The sequence below is a fragment of the Microtus pennsylvanicus genome, chromosome 10 (genome assembly GCF_037038515.1).
Source record: "Microtus pennsylvanicus isolate mMicPen1 chromosome 10, mMicPen1.hap1, whole genome shotgun sequence".
NCBI classification, from domain to species: Eukaryota; Metazoa; Chordata; class Mammalia; order Rodentia; family Cricetidae; genus Microtus; species Microtus pennsylvanicus.
This window is the reverse complement of record NC_134588.1, coordinates 20,910,039-20,931,270: the sequence shown is the minus strand read 5'-3', so window position 1 is coordinate 20,931,270 and position 21,232 is coordinate 20,910,039. Positions and strand designations below refer to the sequence as shown.

Below are 21,232 nucleotides of genomic sequence, written 5' to 3'. Positions count from 1 at the left end.
GAGACTTCACCACTTGCACCCTTCTCGCTGCTTCTGGTGTCCCTGCCTCCCTTTGTCCTCACCCCACCCTGAACACACTCATGCTTACAAGAGAACCTACAAAGATTGCCTAGTATAACTGCAGTATTTTATGAAGTCCTTGGGAGTATTAAGAACATCTCGTAAATACCTGGGAATAGGTATGGCTAGAATCTTCTGGAAGGGGTAGACCTGTTTCTTGGTTTTTATGGCTCTAGCCATTCTGGAATCTTCAGTCAACGACTCGGCACACTCCTTCAAATATCTTAGGTGCCTACAAGGGACAAAATTCAAACATGACAATATTCTTAACAAGCTTAATATGTTCTTAAATTTTATGGCAATTTAAGGGATTTTATGCCCCCCCCCCAATGACTGTAACTTCTGGCTGAAACTCAATCTGTATCCCTTTTAGAAAAAGTGCAAGGAATATTTATTAAGAAAACAGAGGGCTTTGAACCTTTGATAAAGAAAAATATGACACTTTACCTGAGCAAATTTCAAATGGATCCATTTAAAATGAATTAAGTGGCACTTAACTGGTTTGCAAATTGAGATCTATTTATCTCAGTAAAATGATTAAAGTCTTGATTTATCCCTAAAATTAGCTTTATTATTGCATTTAATTACACTGAAAGATTGTTAAGGACTTGTAGGTTCCCTCTACCCCCTTTAAACTGTACTTTATTCAGACAATAATTGAATATCAGATAGGATAAATTGATTTTTTCCAAAGAATTATGTTTCTAATATTTTCCTCCTTTTTATTGCAGGAGCTGAAACAAGTCGAAGAAACAAAGGAAGATCCTGAGAATAGATTATCTGAAATTTCCCTGGAGTCGTTCAATAAATTTAACAGCAATACTGTGATTTTATTAGAACCAGAGAAGTCTCCAAGCAAGGTTAAAGGACAAAAGGAAGAGAAAGGCAAAAAGATAGATGTGTCATTGAGTAACTCTGCGAGGCCTGGCATGGACAACGTGGAGTCTCTGAGTGACTCTCTGTATGACAGCTTCTCTTCTTGCGCAAGTCAGGCTTCCCATGATGCATAGGGGAGCACCCATCAGTGATCCCTGGGCTCTGTGCACTAGGAAAGCAGCATGGACGGGATATGGGGAGCACTAACTCCAGAGGAGATGAAAGCAGCCGACGCACCAGAGTTTACTCCCCTAGTGGACTGATAGAGATCGCCGCTACTTACTGTGTTTCCTGAGGATTAAAAGCAAAATATGATAGAAAATTCTCAACGTTTGCACTTTTTTTTGAGTATTTGTATAAAAGCTGTAAATTTGGGGGAAAGAGAAATTATATTTGTAGGTGGAGAAAGATAGCAATAAAAAGTGTTGGCGCCATGCTCTTGAAATGATGTATTAAGTTTTAGAAGTTGATAATATATTTTTTAAAAAAAACTCCAACTAAGGATTTTGTGAAGTTAATCACCCGGGTCTTCAAATTATTTGCATATACACTGTGTCGATCTAAACGTGGGGCCTGCAGAAAAGCCAGAGGATTGAGGTCATCACTGCCCCCGAAAATCTGAATGGTGGTCCAATGTCCAAGTCGTCACTGGAAAGACTTAAGTAGCAATGACATGGGTGGCGTCTGCAGTGCTTCTGCTAATGCAGAATGGAGCGAATCTCAGCAGGCTTCACCCCATCCTCTCCATCCTCTCCACTGTAGTTCTCTACAACTCTGAGTGTTTGTTGATTTTTTTTATCTCCCTGCTTTTTTTTTATTAAAATCTGGGTACTCTATTTGTCATATTCACTTTATAAAAAAATGAATGGTTGGTGCTATGAACATTTCTTACTTTTTAATATCCTTTTCTATTAAAGACTGTTCATATGTGAGGATAAATTCTATTTTAAAGGTTATGTGTATTTTTTCTAGACGTGAACTATTTATAATTCCTTCTGTACAGAAGCCTGCAGCCCAGGCAAAGTAGAGCTATGTTTAGGATTTGTGCGGTTGCCTTAGCACACTTGTATCTTTATAGAGTATTGTATGACCAGTGTTATTTTATGTGTGCAATTTGTAGTATTTGAATTTCGTTATCTTAAATTCAAATTGTGTAAAGCATCTTTGTCTTTCAGACCTTAAAAATCCTTTTGTTTCATTTTATTTCTGAATAAAAGTCCTCTCCCACCCTCTAAGAGCAGAAAAGAACTTTATTCAAGGAGCGATTGGTTCAATGATTATCTTAATCGCGTCCCGAGCTTGCTCTGTGGATAGGTTCCCTGAAGGAATAAATAAACTGGTCCTTTTGCTCCTGTAATAGTAATTCGAACAATTGTTAGGATCCACACTGCAGACAAGCAAGTAATGGTCACAGCATCTCTGTCTCCCCAAGGAGTTAACCAGCTAGAAATGTAAGGAAAGGGGTGGGGATGGATGGGGAGAATGAGCCCGAGGCAGCTATGGACCCGATCTCTGCAGAGAAATTACAAGAAAGTCATTTATGCCCCTTCCAGACCTGCTCTGCTAGCAGGGTAGGAAAATAAATGACCAGAGCCCAGCCTCAGAGCACTTCCCCTTGGGAGGCTCCACAGAAGAGAGGTGACGCTTAGCCACGGGTTTCCACTGAGGCTCCCAAATCCGGGGTGGGGGATGGAAACGCGCGGGGTTGGGGGCGGGGGCACCAAGAGCTTGGTCGCCAGCTCTTTGCAGAGCACAGTCTTCTGCAAAGCTCCGCCAGGAAGGAAAAATAGCACCGTGGTGTCCCGGGAATATGCAAGGTGGGTCGCCTGGAATTGTCAGAAAGGAGGGTGGTGTAGGAGGGAGGCAGCGGATGACCAAAGCCTAGGCATGCAGAGCCCTATAAGGAGTGTATAATCACAGCTGTTGGCTTCGGCGAGTAAAAGAACAACGCACAGATTCCGGTGTCCACTCCCCAGGATAGCTTTTTTTGGGGGGGGGGGGATAGGCGACCAGGGCATCCTCCAGAGGATAGTCTGGCCAAGTGAGCCACCTGCGGTAGGGTCACCATTGTAACTCCCAGGCATTGTGCCAAAAGACCAGGGTGACCTGCGATGTGGGTTTTTCCCAAAAAGAGGCGCAGCTGCACCGGACACCCCAGGGAACTAGCGACCGTGCAACTTTTCCAGGTGCACGGAAATGCCCCTTCATCCTATACCAGTCATCCAGTATGTGTGTGTTTGGGGGGTGTACTACTTAGCACCCCTGGGAGGGAAGAGAGCACCTGGAAGGGAAGGGTATCCCAGTGTGCGGAGACCCCCAGCTTAGTACTTCGTTCTCGAGTTCTCACAGGACAGGTCCTGGCCTGGCAGCACCTGCTGCGCCCTAGTCACCCCTGTATTCTTAACCCCTGAAAAGGACTGCTACTGAGCCCTGCAGGCGCTCTTTTCCAAGGAACTGGAGGAGGTAGGCTAAAAGGGTGGTAGAAGGGGGTGGGGACAGCAGAGAGACATTCCCAGCCTTCCCCGCCCTCCACCCCCACCACAACTCAGCAGCCGTCACGTGGTACCCAGAGTGGGAGGGGTGGGGGTAGAAGAGGCGAGACTTTTTCGGGTGCTCCGGATCGCCAGTAGTTCTTCAAGCCTCAGCAGCCAACTCCTCCAGAGGCGCTGCACTCCACCCCGGGGAGCGGGAACCTGAGGTGCCAGGGACCAGTCTCTGGGAGCCCGGGGCGCGGGCGATGCGGGCGCCGCGGGCGACACCTGCGGCTCCTCTCGGTGGCAGCCGTCGCCTGGGCAGCAGCAGCAGCAGCGCAAACCTCGGCAGCTACAGTCGCTGCGGCCCGGACAGCCTCCGCTGCTGTCGCCTCTGCTGCTGTCGCGGTCTCTGATGCTCCTGCCCGCTCCCGGCCCTGCCGATCCGGGAGGATGTGGGTTCTCGGCATCGCAGCAACTTTTTGCGGATTGTTCTGGCTTCCAGGTAAGAAGATGGAGTGGGCAGCAGCCTGGCCAGACACGCGCTCATGCCATCTCGCCGCCTGTCCCTGCTCGAACCCCCAGTGCGCCCAGCTGGGGTCCGCGCTCCTGCGCTGGGGCTACCCAGCGGGAGTTTGGTGCTGGAAACTGAGACCCAGAGGCGCCAGACTGGGACTCTCTCCAAGTCCCGCGCTGCAGGAGAGCGGCAGATTGGCGCGACTCTCAGCTGCAGCTGCTTGGGGTGCACAGTCGGGGATGCAGATTTGGGAGTGGGGAGGGTCTTCGAGCCCGGCGAGCGGGGAAAAGGGGCGACAAACCTCCTACCATCTCAAGTTACCAAGTGTTTGTGACCACCCAAGGGAGCGGCAACGCGTACAGGTGAGCGACACACCGGACAACTTGAGGCTGGGGGCGGGGGACAGCTATCCCAGTTTGAGTTATCTGTGCTTGGCTTACGATCTGTGGGGTGCTAAGAAGGGAACACACTGTGAGCGCTGGGCATGGAGTCCAAAGAGAAGCTCTCAGATCCAAGGAGAACAATCGGGAAGATATGATAAGGCTAGACCTAGTCCCTGATTATGGACTCTAAGCGATCAGAGTTGGGTTATTTTTTCCCCCAACAGGCATGTTTTTTTAGGGGGGCGAGGGTGGAGAGGTCAAGTCTAAAACAGCTGTAGTGTAGCGGTCCCGGGGAGGGCGCACGCACACACACATACATACAACACACGCACACACAGCACATACTCTTCCACCCTCAGCAGCTGCCCCACTCTGGTCACAGGAAGAGACTCTGAATTGAAAGACTAAGAGGGCTCAGGGACACTTGGTATCCTTCCAGGTTTCAGGGTGGTCGCTAGGAAGCCTCAGAGCCCCAGCCTATGAATGTTGACTTCTAAGATTAAATAAATAAGCCCGAAAAGGCGTCAGCGAATGCAATTATGAATGGTGCCAAAATAGTAATTAACCAATTTGTAACCAATTAGCAATTAGGCTCAGAAAGGAGATGAAGTTTGTACTCGGCTACTTTGATTTAGGGTTTGAACTCTCACCCTTCCCTTTGCAACAACTTGCAGAAAGGCTTGAGGGGGGTGTTACAGGAGCTGTTTGTGCCTAGAGACGGAATTTAGGGTCTCTGACAGGGCTTTATCATACTAGACCCTGAGAAACCTGTGCCGCCGCCCCCTGCTGGCTTCAGGCACTGCCTGCCCTGCTGAAGATCCGGATGCAGAAGCCAAAAGCCCTTGTCTGGGGCTGTACGCGGTGATACTGGCCAGCCAGGGTGTGCTGTCTGCAAGCCAGATCTTAACTAGTGCTTCTGAGCCCCATTTCATCTGTCCCACAGGGTTGGCGCTGCAAATTCAGTGCTACCAGTGTGAAGAATTCCAGCTGAACAACGACTGCTCGTCCCCTGAGTTCATCGTAAATTGCACCGTGAACGTTCAAGACATGTGTCAGAAAGAAGTGATGGAGCAAAGTGCTGGTAAGCTGAACTGCTCTTCCCCCTCCAAGCGCCATCTAGGACTGGGAAAAGACACTGACTAACATATATGTGTTCATGAGCTTGTGCACACGCACACACACCACAGACACCACACATACACACACTGATTAGCACAGATTTACTTTATACAGTTTGGTTCTGAAAAAAAACGAAGAGTTGGAAGTTACTTTAACCTCATTAGAGTTAATTACCAAGGCTTCTCCCCAAGGGACTCCAGGGGGAAAGTCATTGTAAATCAGTATCTCTCTCTCTCTCTATCTCTCTCTCTCTCTCTCTCTCTCTCTCTCTCTCTCTCTCTCTCTTTTTCTCCTTTTTCCTTCCTGGCCTAAAAAGCTGATCAGGATGGTAAAAAACAAAATACATTGAGAGCTGGTTTCAGCTCCAGCAGCTAGACAGTAGCCTGTGAGCGATGTCAGCCTGAAATATGAAGCTACTCGAAGTTCCCAGAGGTCAGAATTTGAAAAATGTGTTTTGTCATAGCGGCACACCATATTTCTTTGAACAACACTATAGGATCTTTATTTAATTTTAGAACCAATGCATCAAATTCCAGGCACAAATTGCCAAGATCTTCCCCAGGAAGATCACCCCCACCCCCAGCATCTTAGCTATTGGCTATCAGAGCAAATTTCCTGGATGTTGTGAAGCTGAAGAAGGGAGTTATTTGGGACAGACATCACTCTAGCTAATATGTCTTTTGAGAGGTGGAATCCGACCCACCCCAGAGCTAGAATTAAAAGCTCACCCCAAGATGGAACCAGAATGTTAAGAAAATAAATGAAGCTATCGTTTTGATCCCAAGGTCAAAAAGAGACTTCTCCATTTAAAGACAGTTGAAAAGGAGGGAAATGCCACCTTGGGATGGGTTCCATTGAGTGAGCCTTTTTTCTTTTTAGTCCAACAAGGTGCCCACAGGGCTCCATTAGAATAATTAGAATAATTGATTCACCTAACCCTCTGGCAAAACAATGCTCAGATGTTAGCATTGAAGACAGCACCTTGGCACAGCAGTTTCCTCATGGGTAGGGTTTGAAGGTATCTTGTTAAGTCTTAGTTCCTTGGAGAGCTGATTTACCAACTCTCCATAAGACTGGGCTGTGGTATGGGGGTGTTGTTTTTTCGCATGTCTATGTATGTGTGGTAATCATATGTATGTACATTCACATTCACGTTTGTTGGTACATTAGTATATGTAGGTGTACATCCACACTTTTTTTGGTATGCTATGTGTATGTGGTGTTCATGCCTATGTAGATACTTCTCTGCGTGGGTGGCGACAAGAGGTTGATATCCATGCCTTCCTTGATCATGCTTCATTTTATATATTGAGGCGGAATCTTTTACTTGAACCCAGAACTCACCAATTCTAACCAGACCGCTAGTTCTCTGGCTGCTAGAGCTGGGGTTTCAAGCAGGCATCTCATTTGCCCGGCTGACCTTTATTTACAAGTGCGCTTGGGATCTGAACTCTAGTTCTCAGACTTGCGTGGCAAGCACTTTCTCTGCTGAGCCACCTCCCTAAACCCTTTGTGTATGGCTTTATAGGCTGTCTTTTGTAATACATTATTGGATCCAGTGTGGGTCCTTTGTACCAAGATTGCTCTTGTGAGAAAAGCCTAAGATACACTTGCTCTCAAGAATTATGTATTCTCTCCCCAAACCAGCGAGCATGACTTCAGAATCTGGTATTCCTGCTATTAAAAACAGTACGACAACACAAAAATTAATGATGATTCTGCAGCTAAGATGGATGTGAATTATTTTTTATGAGTGATATTCTTTGCACTGTATTTTACCTGAGTCTAACATTTGTTGCTTTTCAAATATCTGCAGTCCTCTGCCATGAAATAGGTTTGAGGCAGACATGATAGGAGGAGGTAGTGGCAGGCCTGAAGAACTCTCTCGGGATCCTCAAGGCCACTGCTTACCAGGGCTTGTGCTTCACGCGCTGGAATGTGATTGAGAAAAGCAGTTGTCACTCTGAAGCATTCTCAGAAGGGGACTTCTATATATACCCCCAAGATGGCAATCACACACTCCCTTTTTAGGTGCTGTTTTTCATCTTGCTTCATCCTCTCCTGAAGACCATATTATAGAAAAGTAGAATGCACCTCATAACTTCTGTATTGCCCACAGAAAGTTTCCAGTTGGTCCTGAAGGAAGTCCCTGGGTTAGGCCGGTTGTTTTCAAGTGACACAGTCAAGTTGCTTCTTGTCTCCAGACAAGATGTCAGTGACCACAGGGTACAGGACATAGGTCTCAATGTGAAAAAAAATGAAGCTCAAGAGAGTGTATGTGTGTTTCTCAGTGTGTGTGTGGCATATGCATGTGTTGTGTGTGTATATGCACAACACATGTACCTATACAAGAGTGTATACACTCGTGAAGGGGCAAGTGGGAGCCAGGAGGACATCCACCTCTATCTTGTTCCACTTTTCCCCTTAGGACAAGGTCACTCACTGGAGAGCTAGTCTGGCAGCCATCAAGCCTCAGAGATCCTCTTGCCTCGGTTCCCCATAGCACTGGGATTGTCAGCATACCATGGCCATACCTAGCTCTTTTTATTTTTTATTTATTTATTTGATGTGGGTGTTGGGATCTGAATTCAGGTCTGAATGCCTATGCGGCAAGCACTCTTACTAAACTCAAGTGTTCACAGCTGCAGCCTCAATCTTGATGTCTGAAAAAAACAAGCAATTAATGAATCCAATGGGGAAACCGGTTATGGGGAATATCTTAGTGTTTGCTCGTCTGTTTCCTGTTGCGGTAACAGCTTAGGCTGGCAAAAGTGACTCGAGGGAGGAGCTTATTTTTAACTGGTAGTTCAAGGCACAGTCCAGTCAGCCACTGTCACAGTAGCAGGAGCTGGAGGGAACTGGCCATGCCACGCACACTCAAGAACAGAGCAACACTTGCCAGTGCTCTAGTGTTCACTATCCTCCTTTATTACAATCCAGGAACGCAGTCAGGGATGCAGGCAGGGATGCTCACGACTAAGGTGACTCTGCCCAGTACAGATACTCCCCGCAGCCATACCCAGAGGCCCTGTCTGCTAAATGATTCTAGATTCTGCCACGTTGATACTAACCATTGTAGGTTAGGATACTAGGTATAAATGAATTCAAGGCATTTGATGGAAGCCTGACAAATGTGGTTACTATTTCCGTTGGTAGTGTTTGTTTACTTTTTATTTATTTCCTCAACAGGAAGCATTATCTTCAGACTGATATCTTGAAGGCACTCCATATTAAATTTCATGTAATTGTTATAGACCAGTCACTTCGATTTTTTTTTACCAACAAGGATGGAGAGCAACTTTGGTTGCTAAGTGATCGCAATATAATAAAATCATGGCAGCGTGAGTTAACTTTCATTGCATGCACCGGGTATCTGGCTCTTCCCTTAGCACGAGCCTGTGGTGTCTCATGAAATGTGAGACTCTTCATAATGTGAACTCACTCTCTTCGTAATGACTGACTTCCTATGATTCAGCCAGCTCGCCTGAGATTCCATTGCTTAGTCAACTTCACACCCTTTATCCCAGAAAGCAAACAGTACTTGTTAAGTGGTCCCATTAAGAATCAAAGTCTGAATTGGTGCTGAAACTCTTGGTGCACCAGAGCTGGAAAGGCCCAGTGTTTCTAACTTAAGAGCACATAGGTGTCTTCCTGGAGTTCTGTTGAATGTCACTTGACTGCCCCCTGAAGACGCTCATTCTGTACCTCTGTGGTCTAAGCTCTTCTAGAGACCCTGACATGCTCCACATTGAGCAACTGATCTGGACTACCTTTTCTATGTTATAAAGAAACAGAGGAAGAACTTTACAAAGTTATATGTCTGGTCCTAGTCCACCGGGCGCTGACACTATGTGGCTCTTGACATGAGCTTCCCTGGCTAAACGCATTTGCTACAATGTCACCTGCCAGCGTCTGACAGAGGGAAATGTATCATTACATACACCCAGGAAGATAGCTCCAGCAAGATGGTAAGGACTGAGATGATTGGCTGGTTTGTTTGTTTTATTGTTGTTTTTAAGACTGTTAATTTCATCTGGTGGGCCAAGCAGACAGACCACAAAGTGAACACTGAAAGAATCAGAAAGTCAAGAAGAAAGGGTTTCAAACTTTTGAGTATCGAGTGGGCTGGCATTTTTCAATAGCTATAGAAATGCCAAGGCTTTAAACAGACTAAGAAACCTTAATGAACTAACATACCCTGATATTAGGCAATAAAGAAAGACAGTTTCCCTGCCTGCTCCAGGCCCCATTACCAGCAATATGATGGGACCAGGTCTTCGGTTGGTCTTCTTGGCTGTAGTCTGCAAACCCAGCTCTTAGAAATTATGAAGAAGGTAAATTTAATTTCCACGGAGGTATACTTAAAATTACAGTTTGGCTGTTCTTTAGAGAGGTGCTCCTATTGGGATCTCAGGCTATTTCTTGATGCTGTTTGGTTTCATTTCTGGAATAGTAAAGTCTGGGCTGTGGGGAAGAGGTTTCCTTGTCCTTCTTAATTGATGGTTAAATGTTTGTATGAATAATGACTCCTCCACCAGCTCTGCTCTTCATGGGCTGGTGTTTCTAAGCAGCGTCCTTGAGAATCACATTTATTTTGCTTATTTATCATTGCATTCCATAAAAATATTTCAAATATTGATTTTCATTTCAGAAGAGGAGCCTCCCCCCAACCTCCCAGTATGAATTTTTAAACCAGGATATAAAGAATACAAATTTGCATTTGTTTGACAGTGCAATCTTGTAATTAGAGTTTTTCCTCTTGACTAGATACCGTGAAAGGGGCATAATTTAATTTTTATAGACTAGCCAATTTCTGCCCTTCCTAAAATATAGCTCTGTCAGTAAGCAAAGTGTTACAGGTTCTCCTAAACCTTATTTAAAAGTTAAATGCAGTATATTGAGAGAAAGTTCATGGTCTGAATCGGTAACCTGATCGATCTCCTCACCCAGCCTTGCAATTCGCATTAATCTATTTGTCTGTTTTGCAATACAAGAGTTACTGATTTACATGCCATCTTGCATCTCCATTATGGCCGGAGAAAGAATGGACGTTTTCCTTTTGGATTAGTTAGTTGCTCCTTAAGTTAGACAAGGATGGCTCCAGGCTTTGGCTCGGGTCATCTCATGTCTTATTTTCTCACGAGCTAAATGAGGGGATACCAAAAAAGGGATGGATGGACCCCTGCTCCTGGTGAAGAGAAAACCAAAGTTTTCTCAAGTCTGACTGTGCTTAATTTTACCAAGTTTCAAAAGCGAGTTCTCGTTTGTCCTTGTGGTTTTGTCGGCTCGTCAATTTCACATGTCTCAGTACAGTTGTCTATGGATTCTCTTTTTTAAGGCATGCGCAAGACGGTACTGGGGAGATGACTCGGTGGATAAGAACACTCTCCCTTTAAGCATCAGAATTTGAGTTCAGATCCCTACAGCCATGTAAAAATCAGGACATTGTGGTGCATGTCTTAAATTCCAGCACAACTCGGGTGAGTGTCTGAGTTGTGGACCAGCATGGTCTATATAGTAAGTTCCAGGATAGCCAGGGCTATATAGTAAATCCTGGTCTCAAAACAGAGAAACAAAAAAAACCTGATGAGGTCACAATGCATGTAGCACTAAAGAGTTTAGACAGATGCAGGAGCTCAGTTACAAACCAGCTTCCCTGAAAATACTACATCCAGATTCAGTAAGAGACGCTGTTGCTAGGAAATAAGGCAGAAAATTAAATAGAGGACACCCAAGGGCCTTTCCCGACTTCCATTCATATGCACGCAAACACATAGAACCACATACATTCACACACGCATGCATCTGCATGACTGCACCACACACACACATACACGCACAAAATGATACATATGCACCCAAACACACACAGAATGACATATGTATGTGTACTTATATTTTTTATCATGTCCTATGTTTCTTAGCTATACATAAGTTTTAATTCTTGTTTGTGTGCGTGTGAATACATGCGCCTATGCTCATATGTTTCTGTAAGTACATGTATGTACGGCTCTTGTGTGAAGGCTAGAAAACACCCTTGGGTGTAGTTCCTTAGGCAGCTTCTAGTTTTTGTTTGAAATGGGGTCTCTCATTTGCCTGGTACTTCAATAAATAGGCTAAGCAAGCTGTCATTTAACCTTCCGGGATCTGCTTGTTTCTACCTTACATCTTGTTATCACTGGGGTTTTGTGTGTGTGTGTGTGTGTGTGTGTGTGAGAGAGAGAGAGAGAGAGAGAGAGAGAGAGAGAGAGAGACTGTGCCACAGTGTTCCTGTGGAGATCCGAGCAATCGGTTCTCTCCTTTCAACATTTGCATAGTCAGTAGTCCTATTCAGTAGCCCCTCTTCCGGCTGAGCCCTTCCTCACCCATCCCATCTTTTTCCGTCTTCCTCAGGGGTCCCTAAGATCTTCTTTTAGAAAACCACTGGCAGTTCTCTTTTCTTACCCGTAACTTCAGTTTGAATCAGTTAGATGGATCATAGAGAATACAAATTAACTTGAGGGCAAAACATTTAAAATTTACCCTAGGAGCAGAGAGACAGCTCAGGTTTAAAGACATTTGCTCCCAAGCCTGGTTACCCGGATTTAGTCCCTGGAGCCCACGTGGTGGAAGACCAAACTCTTAGTTCCTCCACTACAAGATAAGGAAATACAATAAAATATGTTTAATCACCATAGTTTAACATTAACCAAGGAAACTTATTTAATCGAAAGGAAAATGTTAAAATAAAAATGACTCCAAGGCTAGGATGATGGTGCAGTTGGCAATCTTCCTGCCACATAAACATGAGGATCTGAGTTCAACTCTGAGATTCCATGATTAAAACAACCAACAAAACCAAACCAAAAATGGAACCATTTCTGGTAAGCATGGTGTCAGTTCTGATGTGGACACCCTGGGGCTCGCTGGACAGTCTAGCCTATACTTTGCAAGGCACCCAGGCCAGTGAGAGACTCAAGATATAAAATAGTCTGAAGAACAACAGTTGGGGATGTTATATGGCTTCACACACACACACACACACACACACGGGGGATTCCAATATCAAAACCAAAACAGGTATTAACACATGGATATTCACATATACTAATACCAGTCTTAGTAAAGTTAGGAAGAATAAAGGAAGGGATTCTGTGTTGTGAACATTGACATCCTGCCTCTTTTCCTTCTGGGATGCTAAATAAAACACTTTCTCTTTGGGGTAAGACGTTTTGCCATTCAGTTTGATCACTGCACTCTCAAATCCATCCATCTTGATAATGCAGTAGGTAGAGCTGGCTTCTGGGGAGGATTTGCGGGAGAATCTCACAGGTCTTTGGTCCCTTGGACTCTCCAGTAAGCGGAGCATTTGTTTATGTTAAGTTTCCAGCTGAACAGGCAGCCCGAGCTGACCTCCCATCTTAGCAGATGAAAGGCGTGAAGATTGATCCAGCTCTCCCCATCACGCTAATTCCTCCCACTACAGTCGCATGAAAGCTTCCTTCATTGATGGTTTTCCTAATGAGTTTAAACAGAGAGCCTTCAAAGCTGGGCTTCTTTTCCCAAGAGGAGAGGAGATGAAGTATGAAAACAAAACACACCGCTTCCTTTGAAGTGTGAAAGGGATCTTGGCTTCCCTTATGTATTCCCCCCACAAGCCCAAATCTGCATCCTCCTGGACTGTGTATCCCTCCTTCATTTACTAGCTCCATTCTTTCCTTAATTAAAAGAGAAAAAAAATGACGGACTTAGGTTCTAATTCCCGAGCCAGGCCAAGGTTTCTTAGTCCGGTATGCAAGAGTGAACAATCCCTAACTCTTCTGTGCTTGTAGTTTAGCTTTTGTAGCTGGGATAAATGGCCCTGACCAAATACGACTGGACTTGGAGAGGACTGGTTCACCCAGCTTAGAGTTCCAGGTCCTGGCCCGTCACTGGGAGGACATCGAGGCAGAGACTCAGCTCAGCAGGTTACACCCATAGTCGCAAACAGACAGCAATGCTGCCTGTAGGCTCAGGCTCCTGCTCAGCCCAGAGTGTGATGCCACACACGATCCAGGGTAGCTTTTCCTGTCTCCGTCAAGACCGTCAACCACAGACAAACTGACTAACAAAATTCCTCAGTGGTGAGTCTCCTCCCGGGTGATTCTAAATTGTGGCACATTGACATTTAAATCTGACCAGTGTTTACCTGATGAAAAGGACCTTGGTTCCATTAACGGAGAGAGTGTCATGCCCAAGACTTTTCACGTTTGAGAAGTGTGGGCAAGGAACAGAGCTTCCTTCCTGCAAAAGGTAAAAACAGGCTGCCTGCATTCTTCAGCGAGACAGTGGGAGAAGGAGGCCTGTGTTAACAGAGCCATCATAACTGAGCAGGTCTTGAAAAATGGGCTGGAGATGGAGTTCAGCTGGCACAGTACTTTTTTGCACATACAAGGCTTTGGATTACATCCCCAGTACCACATAAAATCAGTGTGAGGGTGCACATCTGTAGTTCCGGCTCTTAGGTGGTGAACATAGGGAGATCAGAAGGCCAAAATCATCCTCAGCTACATAGAGAGTTGCAGGCCAGCCTCAGCTGTGTTAAATTCTGTCTCAAAATTAAATGAATTAAGTAGAATCTAAAACGAGGCCGTGTCCCATGTCTGAGGCTCCCTGGCCTTGTTCAGGCACTATCCATGTCCCTGTCCAAAGAATGGCCCAGGGGTCTTAGTTTAGCCTTCTTTTCCTGCTGAGGGTACTTGAATTGAATTAAGCGTGTAATTCCTGACAATGGTGTCCCAGTTATTAGTCTCCACGGCTCACAATGACAGGATATGGTGAAATCCTATACCCAAAGAGGTTAGGTAGGTAACTTGCTTAAGCCTGTACTGAGTTGGGGAAATGAATTCTCTTCCTCCTTCCAGGGCATTCCAATAACTCTGCTAACATTCTCTGGTTTGCTTTTTCCTTTCTTTTCTCCCTGTTGCTTTTTATTTATTTGTTATTTGATTATGTTCATGTGTACGTGAATTTGTGTGGTGTGTGTGTGTGTGTGTGTGTGTGTGTGTGTGTGTATGTATGTATGTATGTATGTGGAGACCAGAGGTATGGCACTGGGTGTCTTTCTCCCTTGCTCTCTATTCAAGACAGGATGTCTCACCAAACATGGCGTTCACAAATTCTTCGAAGATGACTGGCTAGTGAGCTCTAGGGCTACTCCTGTGCCACATACTCGGTGCTAGAATTACAGGTACCCAGTACTCGGCCTCTCTTTTACCGTGGGTGCTAGGGATCAGAAGTCAAATCCTCAAGTTTGTGTGGCAAGCACTTTACACCTTGAGCTAGCTCAAGAGTCTCCTTTTATAGTTTTAATAGCAACTGTAAACAATCCTGTTCTCTAACTGTATGTTAGCTATGAGGCAACTTGTGAGAGTTACCGCTCTCCTTCTCCCATTCTGGGGCTCGAACTCAAGCCATCAGACTCGGTGGCAAGTGCCCACCCCCCTTTCTCACCAACCTCTGAAGAACAAACTTATTAGTACATAATTCACATACCATAAAGCTTACTGTTTTCAACTTTAGAGTTTGGGAGATTTTAGTAATTGACAAGGTTTTATACCTATTACCAGCCTCCATTTTTTCCCTCTCCTTCATCCCCTGGGTACCATTAATTCATTTCCCGTCATATGCAATTGTCTACTCTGGACATTATATGTAAGTGGAATTAAAGAGTCCTGGCCTTTTGTGACCAGATGATTTTTTTGTGACGGTGAATGTTTACTGTTTCTGTGGCTAATTCCTGATGGCACATTTTCCAATCTTACAAGTGTATGTATGTGGAGAGGTATCTAGATGAGGAATCTAGAGACATCCAGAAAACAGTGTGGTAGAACATGGAGGACCTAGTAAGCTTTAAAACCCCACTGGCCGATAAAGCAATTTGCTGAACTAAGGCAAAACTTGCACCAAACCTGTCCAGTGAGCCGTGGGAAGAACTCCTGGGCCTTAAGCATGGGCTCTCTGCTAATCACTGGGCTATCCAGCTATTAGATAGTCATCTGCTTTCTCTTGAGAAGATATTGAATTCCTTTAGGCTAAAACAAGAATCCTCAGGGACATAAGCGGGTGGTTATTGATTTCTGAAGCCCTTGTACGGGATAAGGTCTTATGACATCACCCTTAAGCCAGAACCCTCCAGAGTCAGAACTTTCCAAGACCGCAGGACATTAGCCTGTCTGGCCCACTGCTTCTGTTGAACAGATGAGTTACTGTGACCTTGAGACGCTGCTCTTTGGCCTGGCTGGAACATCTTAAAACATCGCTTTCCTCCCTTGAGACGAATGGAAGGAAGAACACATGAACGGAGAATCCTGGGGCCAAGATTTCAGCCGAGGCAACCAGACAAATGTGCCGCTGCCAGTCCCCAAGCCAAATCTCTGATTATAGCTTCCCAGGCCAGCCTGCTTACCCCTTGGAGGGGAAAAATGCCATTGCTACTCTGGAAGATGAAACCTTGTTCTTTCCTGCCCTGTAGTTTCCACTGTAGCTGTGACTTTGTTTCAGATGAAAGGGAGAGGAATTGCTGTTAGATGGTGATACAATCACTTCCCTTGCTAATCCCCAGGAAGCCACACCCATAACTAGGAGCCTCCAATCTGGGTTGAGCACTGGAGAGGTAAATTGGCAGGAGGCTTGGTTAGCATGAATAAAAATCTGGGTTCAAGCCCTGAACCAAATAAACCTGCAAGGCGTGTAATCCCAGTTTCCAGGTAGCACAGGCTGAAGTTTCAGAAGCTCAAGGACATCCTTGACTCCTTAATAAATTTGAGACCAGCCTGGGAGATCTTTAGGAGATAGTTCCTAAAACAAGCAAGCAACAACAAAAATCTGGAATGAGTGAGCCTGGGGACAAGCCAAAAAAATCTGGTATGTGTCATTAATTCTTTCTAGATGAGGTAAACTTTGGGTTGCGATGACACTGTAATTCATAAGCCATTTTCCTGAGCCAGAGCTTCAGGCCATGCATGTTCTGTTATTAATAAATTGCTTCTAACCCTCTGGTTGCAGCCAACACTATAAAGCCAAGCAGGACCTGGACCAAATTTAGTGCTGAAGATAAGGTGAAGCCATTGAAAGTTTGTAATAAATTGCCTTCTTTGAAGAAAAAAAGAGGATGTGTTAGAATCAAGTGGTGATGGCTCAAGCCATTGATTTCAGAAGGTTTATGACTTCGCCAGCCCTGAGCCTGATCCCCATGTGAAAGTGATAAAGAGGTGTATTATTTTAAGGAAGTTGTGATGCTTGGTCCAATGCGTTTCATTTCTCACTGGACATGGACAATAGCTTTTTATGTTTTTCTATTTCTTGGACTTGTTCTCGACTGGAGACAGTGCCAGGGGCGGGTGGCGCCAGGCAAAGCTCTCAGCCGGCCATGGTGGGAGCATTCTGCATGTGGGATGAATACGAATTCATGGAGCAGGCCAGGCTGCACTCCACCGTGGCTCGTTCAGAGGGCATCAGTGGAAGCAGGTGTGTGAGGCTGGGCAGTGGCGTTTATGTGCTTTTATTGCTTGTGTAAGGCCGAGAGAAACACTTGGGTCTTAGGAAACAAGGAAAACGGTTCAGAGGTAGCGAGAAGACTAATTTGCCACTGGGAAGGACACAAACTGTGAGCGTGATGATATCTCAGCTACAGAGCAATCAGGGAGTTGTCCAGAGTTTCGTGTCTCCAGAGGGGAAGGCAGTTAGTAGGCAGAGCTGCAGCCTAGACAGATGAATTGTCTACGTTTCTCTGAAAGGCATTCCGCTGATCACTTGCAATTGGAAAAGAAAGAAGAAGTCCAAAGCAGTCCTGTAGTGCAAGACCAGGTTAAAGTGGAGATGTCAAAGGAACCCCACAAACTGGAGTTGGCACTGAAGGCTGCCAGGGATCTGGGTCACCTACACCCTTTCCAAAGCCTTCCTAGTAATTGATGTTGGTGATGGTGATGTCAAGCGCAGGACAGCAAAACCTTCTAATCAGCTAACTTTGTTCATTATTCACCAGCCTAGTACCAAATCCTGTCGGTATTTTAAGGAATATTTTCCTAATGAAACTGAAAGACGGCCCTTCACGATTTCCTCTACACAGGTGCCTAAAAGAGTCTATTATAATCCCCCTCTGTCCCCCTCTCTCCATTCTCTGTCCCTTCTCTTTTTCCTTCCTCGTGTCTCCTTTCTCTCCTGTACATATTTTCTCCTTTCTTTTATCTCTCTCCCCGACCCTCCCTCCTTCCATCTCATCCCCCCACGCACACATATGCACATGCACAGATTTTTTTTTACATCAAATAGATACTCACAGAATTGAGTTTATTGAAGCAAACCAGTTGCATGCTAAAATGATAGATATTGTGGAAGTGATGAAAGGTTTTTAGCATAAGAATACAGTTTGAAGACATATTGAATATATCCTTTTGGTTTTTGGTAAATTTGAAGCATTTGATTTATGCCTGCCTGGTTGTAAGAGTTGTTTTTTTTTAAGGCATCCCTCCGAATGTTGCCCAGCCCCCAGGCCTTCTAATGTGGCATCCTGCTTTCAAGGCTGACTTGGCTTGCCTTAATAGGAATGCTCTTAAGAAACACACATACAGCATGCGGGTAACTTGGTAGTCAAGGTAGCTGGAGGCCCAACCACCACTAGCTAATCACATCCCCTGGAACTCGGCTATGCTGAGGACACCAGCTGTGGTCATGGACTCCCTAGAGAAGAGAGAAAATCACACCTATGGTTATAGCCCCCTCAAGCTCTCCACCTTCACTCCTGCCCAGTCCTTTCCTATACAGGAGATCCAAGTTTAAAGGCCGTAGATACATTGTTAAGAAATCACAAGCCTTTCAGACTTGCTGCTGATAGATTTGTAAACCATTTAATTGGGATAAAATTCACTACAGGGGGGTGGGGGGTGGAAAAGAACATGGTCATTGCAGTACTGTCTGTTCTAGCCTCTGTGTGTGTGTGTGTGTGTGTGTGTGTGTGTGTGTGTGTGTGTGTCCACAAACATGAATGTGAATGGCAGAGTTTAAACTTGGGTGTCTCCCTCCATCATTCTCCGAGATCCCATTTTCAGACAGACAGGTTCTCCCACTGAACCTGGAACTTGCTCACTGAGCTTGACTGGCTGACCAGCAAACCCTAAGGATCTTCCTGTCTCTGTCTCACCAGTGCTGGGATTATTGCTGTTTATCACTCCGCCTACTTATTTTTTTTTTCCATATGGGTTGGAGGGATTCAACTTGGGTTCTCACCCAGGGCAAGCCTACCCTTTCACCGGCCTCAATAATCTGTCCAATTGCTTAAATCCTTGCATTTTCTATCAGGCTGTCTATTCGCAAATCTAAGACCAGTCTTAGCCAAGCCCCAGGCAATATGGGCTACATTAGCACTTGGGCATTAAAGGCATTTAAGGCATCTAGTGTCTTCCTGTGAACAGTCAAAACAGCTATTGCTGCTGCCGAAGGGCCTCTGTTCTTCCACCCTGAACATTGCTTGCTCTGTCTCTTTAGGATGCTTTAGGCAATGACAGCAACTTCAGTGGGAAAAACACTTAGCATTCACCTAAGGAGACACAGTTCATTAAAGGGTGGTCTTGGGACACTCCTCCAGGCTAGCGACTTCTTCTAGAGATTCAGGCTCTCTGTTTTCCTGATCACTTCCCTGGCAAACGAGTGCTTGTCTTCAGGCTGTTGCATCTTTGGTATAACCTAACCATGAAATTTTAGTTAAAGGGACATGAACACACCAAGGGGGCATTTGTTGTCATCTTTGCTAGTTTTTTTTTTGTTTTGCTTTTTAAAATTATTTTTATTTGTGAGTGTGTGGCCCACAGGGGCCAGAAGAAGGCATTGGATCCCCAGAGCTGGAGTTGCAGGTGATTATGAGTCACTCAGTAGAGCTAATTTGAAAGGAATTTTTAACTATTAAGCCACCTCTAGCCGCACGCCTTTTCATTGTTTGAGGCAGCATCTCAGGCTGTCCTCAAACTTGCTATGTAACCAAAGATAAACTTGCGTATGGTGTCAGACATCAAACCCAGGGCTTCATAGATGTGAGGCAAGCGCTCTGCCAGATGAGCCACATCCCCAGACTACCTATGCCTGTCAATAAGAAAACATTCTCAGCCCCTCCCCTCTCACAACAGCTAAATCCGTAAGGGTCAACTGTCTGTCTGATGCCTTCATCTTTTGAAAATTCATACACAAGATCAGAAAAATTGGAGCGCAATGCTCCCAGGGATCTCTGGAAAGAGGACCCAGGTGGTTTCTTTGCTTGAAGAAAAATCACTGTTTTGCTTAAACAGAACATAGAAATACAGTCAGAGATCCTTCATCTTGGCCATTTTCATATTTGGGAAACAAAGCAAGTTATCCTGAAATGTGGCATTTATCACAAGATTGATAGGCCTTTCCAGAAGTTAGATTCATAGAATTCTGTGGATAAAAGTCTAACAAAGGGGTGGGGTGGTGGTTCAGCAGTTAAAGCCATATACGCATGAAATCCTGAGTTTGCATCTCTGAAAGCCACGTAAAATGTGGGTAGGTAGTTATAGAATTCCAGCCCCAGCAGGCAGAGACAGGGGATCCCCATAGCAAGTTGGTTAAGAGCTGTGAGTTTGACTAAGATGCCTGTCTGTTGGCAGAGACTGCTAGTTTGTTTCCCTACCGCCCTGACTCGAAATAATCACACAGAGACTATATTATTTGCATTACTGTTTGGCCAATAGCTTAAGCATATTTTTAGCTAGCTCTTATATCTAAACTAACCCATCTCCACTAATCTGCGTATCACCATGTGACTGGCTTACTGGCAAAGTTCCAGTGCATCTGTCTCCTGTAAGGAGCTATATGACTTCTCTATGACTCCACCTTCTCTCTCTCTCTCTCTCTCTCTATATATATATATATATATATATATATATATATATATATATATATTATATATATTCAATCTGACTTTACTCTGTTAAGCCATTGGCCGAAAGCAACTTCTTTATTGACTAATGGCAATAAAACATATTCACAGCATACATCACCTCCCACATCACCTGTCTCAAAAGGTAAAGGGGAAACATGATTGAAGAGGATTTTGACATCAAACATGGCCCTTCGCATGCATAGGCACATGTGTGCATGCATGTGCATACACACATTTGATACCACACCTGAAAAAAATGCATATACACATGCACACCATGCATGCACACAGAAGGTAGAAAAAGAGAAAGTGAAGCTTAAAGTTTAACTGTGAGTGTATTTTCTGCAGGGGAGAATCCCCAGTTGAAAGTGTCAGCTATAAGGCTGCTTGCCGGAAGTACTTAGATTAGTTCCACAGGGAACCATTATCCAACCAAAGACTTTCTTCTTCCTATATTTTGGTAAACTCAGATGCAAGAAAATGCTTAGAAACTTTGGGCCTCCTGCAATCTTTTTTACTGTGTGAAAACAGCAATCAAGGGCATCAAGATTCAGAAAGCAAGAGTTCAAGTCCATAGGTCACTGGTAGACCCTGTTATAGTACATCCCATGGAGCTGAGGAGGTGGCTCAGCAGATAAAGCACTTGTCTGGCAAGTGTGAGGGCCTGAGTTCAGATCCTCAGAACCCATGTAAAGCTGGACTCCATAGCACAAAGATGTAATTCCAGTACTCTAGTAGGATGGGAGGTGGAGCTAGGAGGCTACGCGGACTCCCATGGGTCAGCTGCTCTGGTGTTCACAGCAATGAACTACCAGAGACTCTGTCCCCACCAAGGAAGAATATAAAGACCAACACCAGAATTTGTTCTCTGCTTTTATGTGTGCTTGATTTCACA

General features: G+C 44.9%; 2 protein-coding genes across 5 annotated transcripts in view; both read left to right on the top strand.

Annotated features, from left to right (window-relative positions):
- The window catches only part of Nckap5 (NCK associated protein 5), a 791,944-nt gene extending 789,775 nt beyond the window's left edge, over positions 1-2,169 (top strand). For 2 of the 3 annotated variants that reach the window (XM_075987771.1, XM_075987772.1), the window contains one exon: positions 792-2,168. In XM_075987771.1, coding sequence (XP_075843886.1) covers positions 792-1,070 — 279 coding nt within the window. In that variant the 3' untranslated portion in view covers positions 1,071-2,168. Of the gene's footprint in view, positions 1-791 lie in introns of all 3 variants that reach the window. The other variant, XM_075987773.1, reaches the window with a different exon arrangement.
- Positions 2,170-2,652: 483 nt separating this feature from the next.
- Lypd1 (LY6/PLAUR domain containing 1) overlaps positions 2,653-21,232 on the top strand; it is a 48,128-nt gene continuing 29,548 nt past the window's right edge. The window contains exons 1-3 of one of the 2 annotated variants that reach the window (XM_075987770.1): positions 3,529-3,743; positions 3,883-3,912; positions 5,251-5,388. In XM_075987770.1, the coding sequence (XP_075843885.1) occupies positions 3,674-3,743; positions 3,883-3,912; positions 5,251-5,388 (238 nt within the window). In that variant the 5' untranslated portion in view covers positions 3,529-3,673. Of the gene's footprint in view, positions 2,754-3,528; positions 3,744-3,882; positions 3,913-5,250; positions 5,389-21,232 lie in introns of those variants that run through there. The other variant, XM_075987769.1, reaches the window with a different exon arrangement.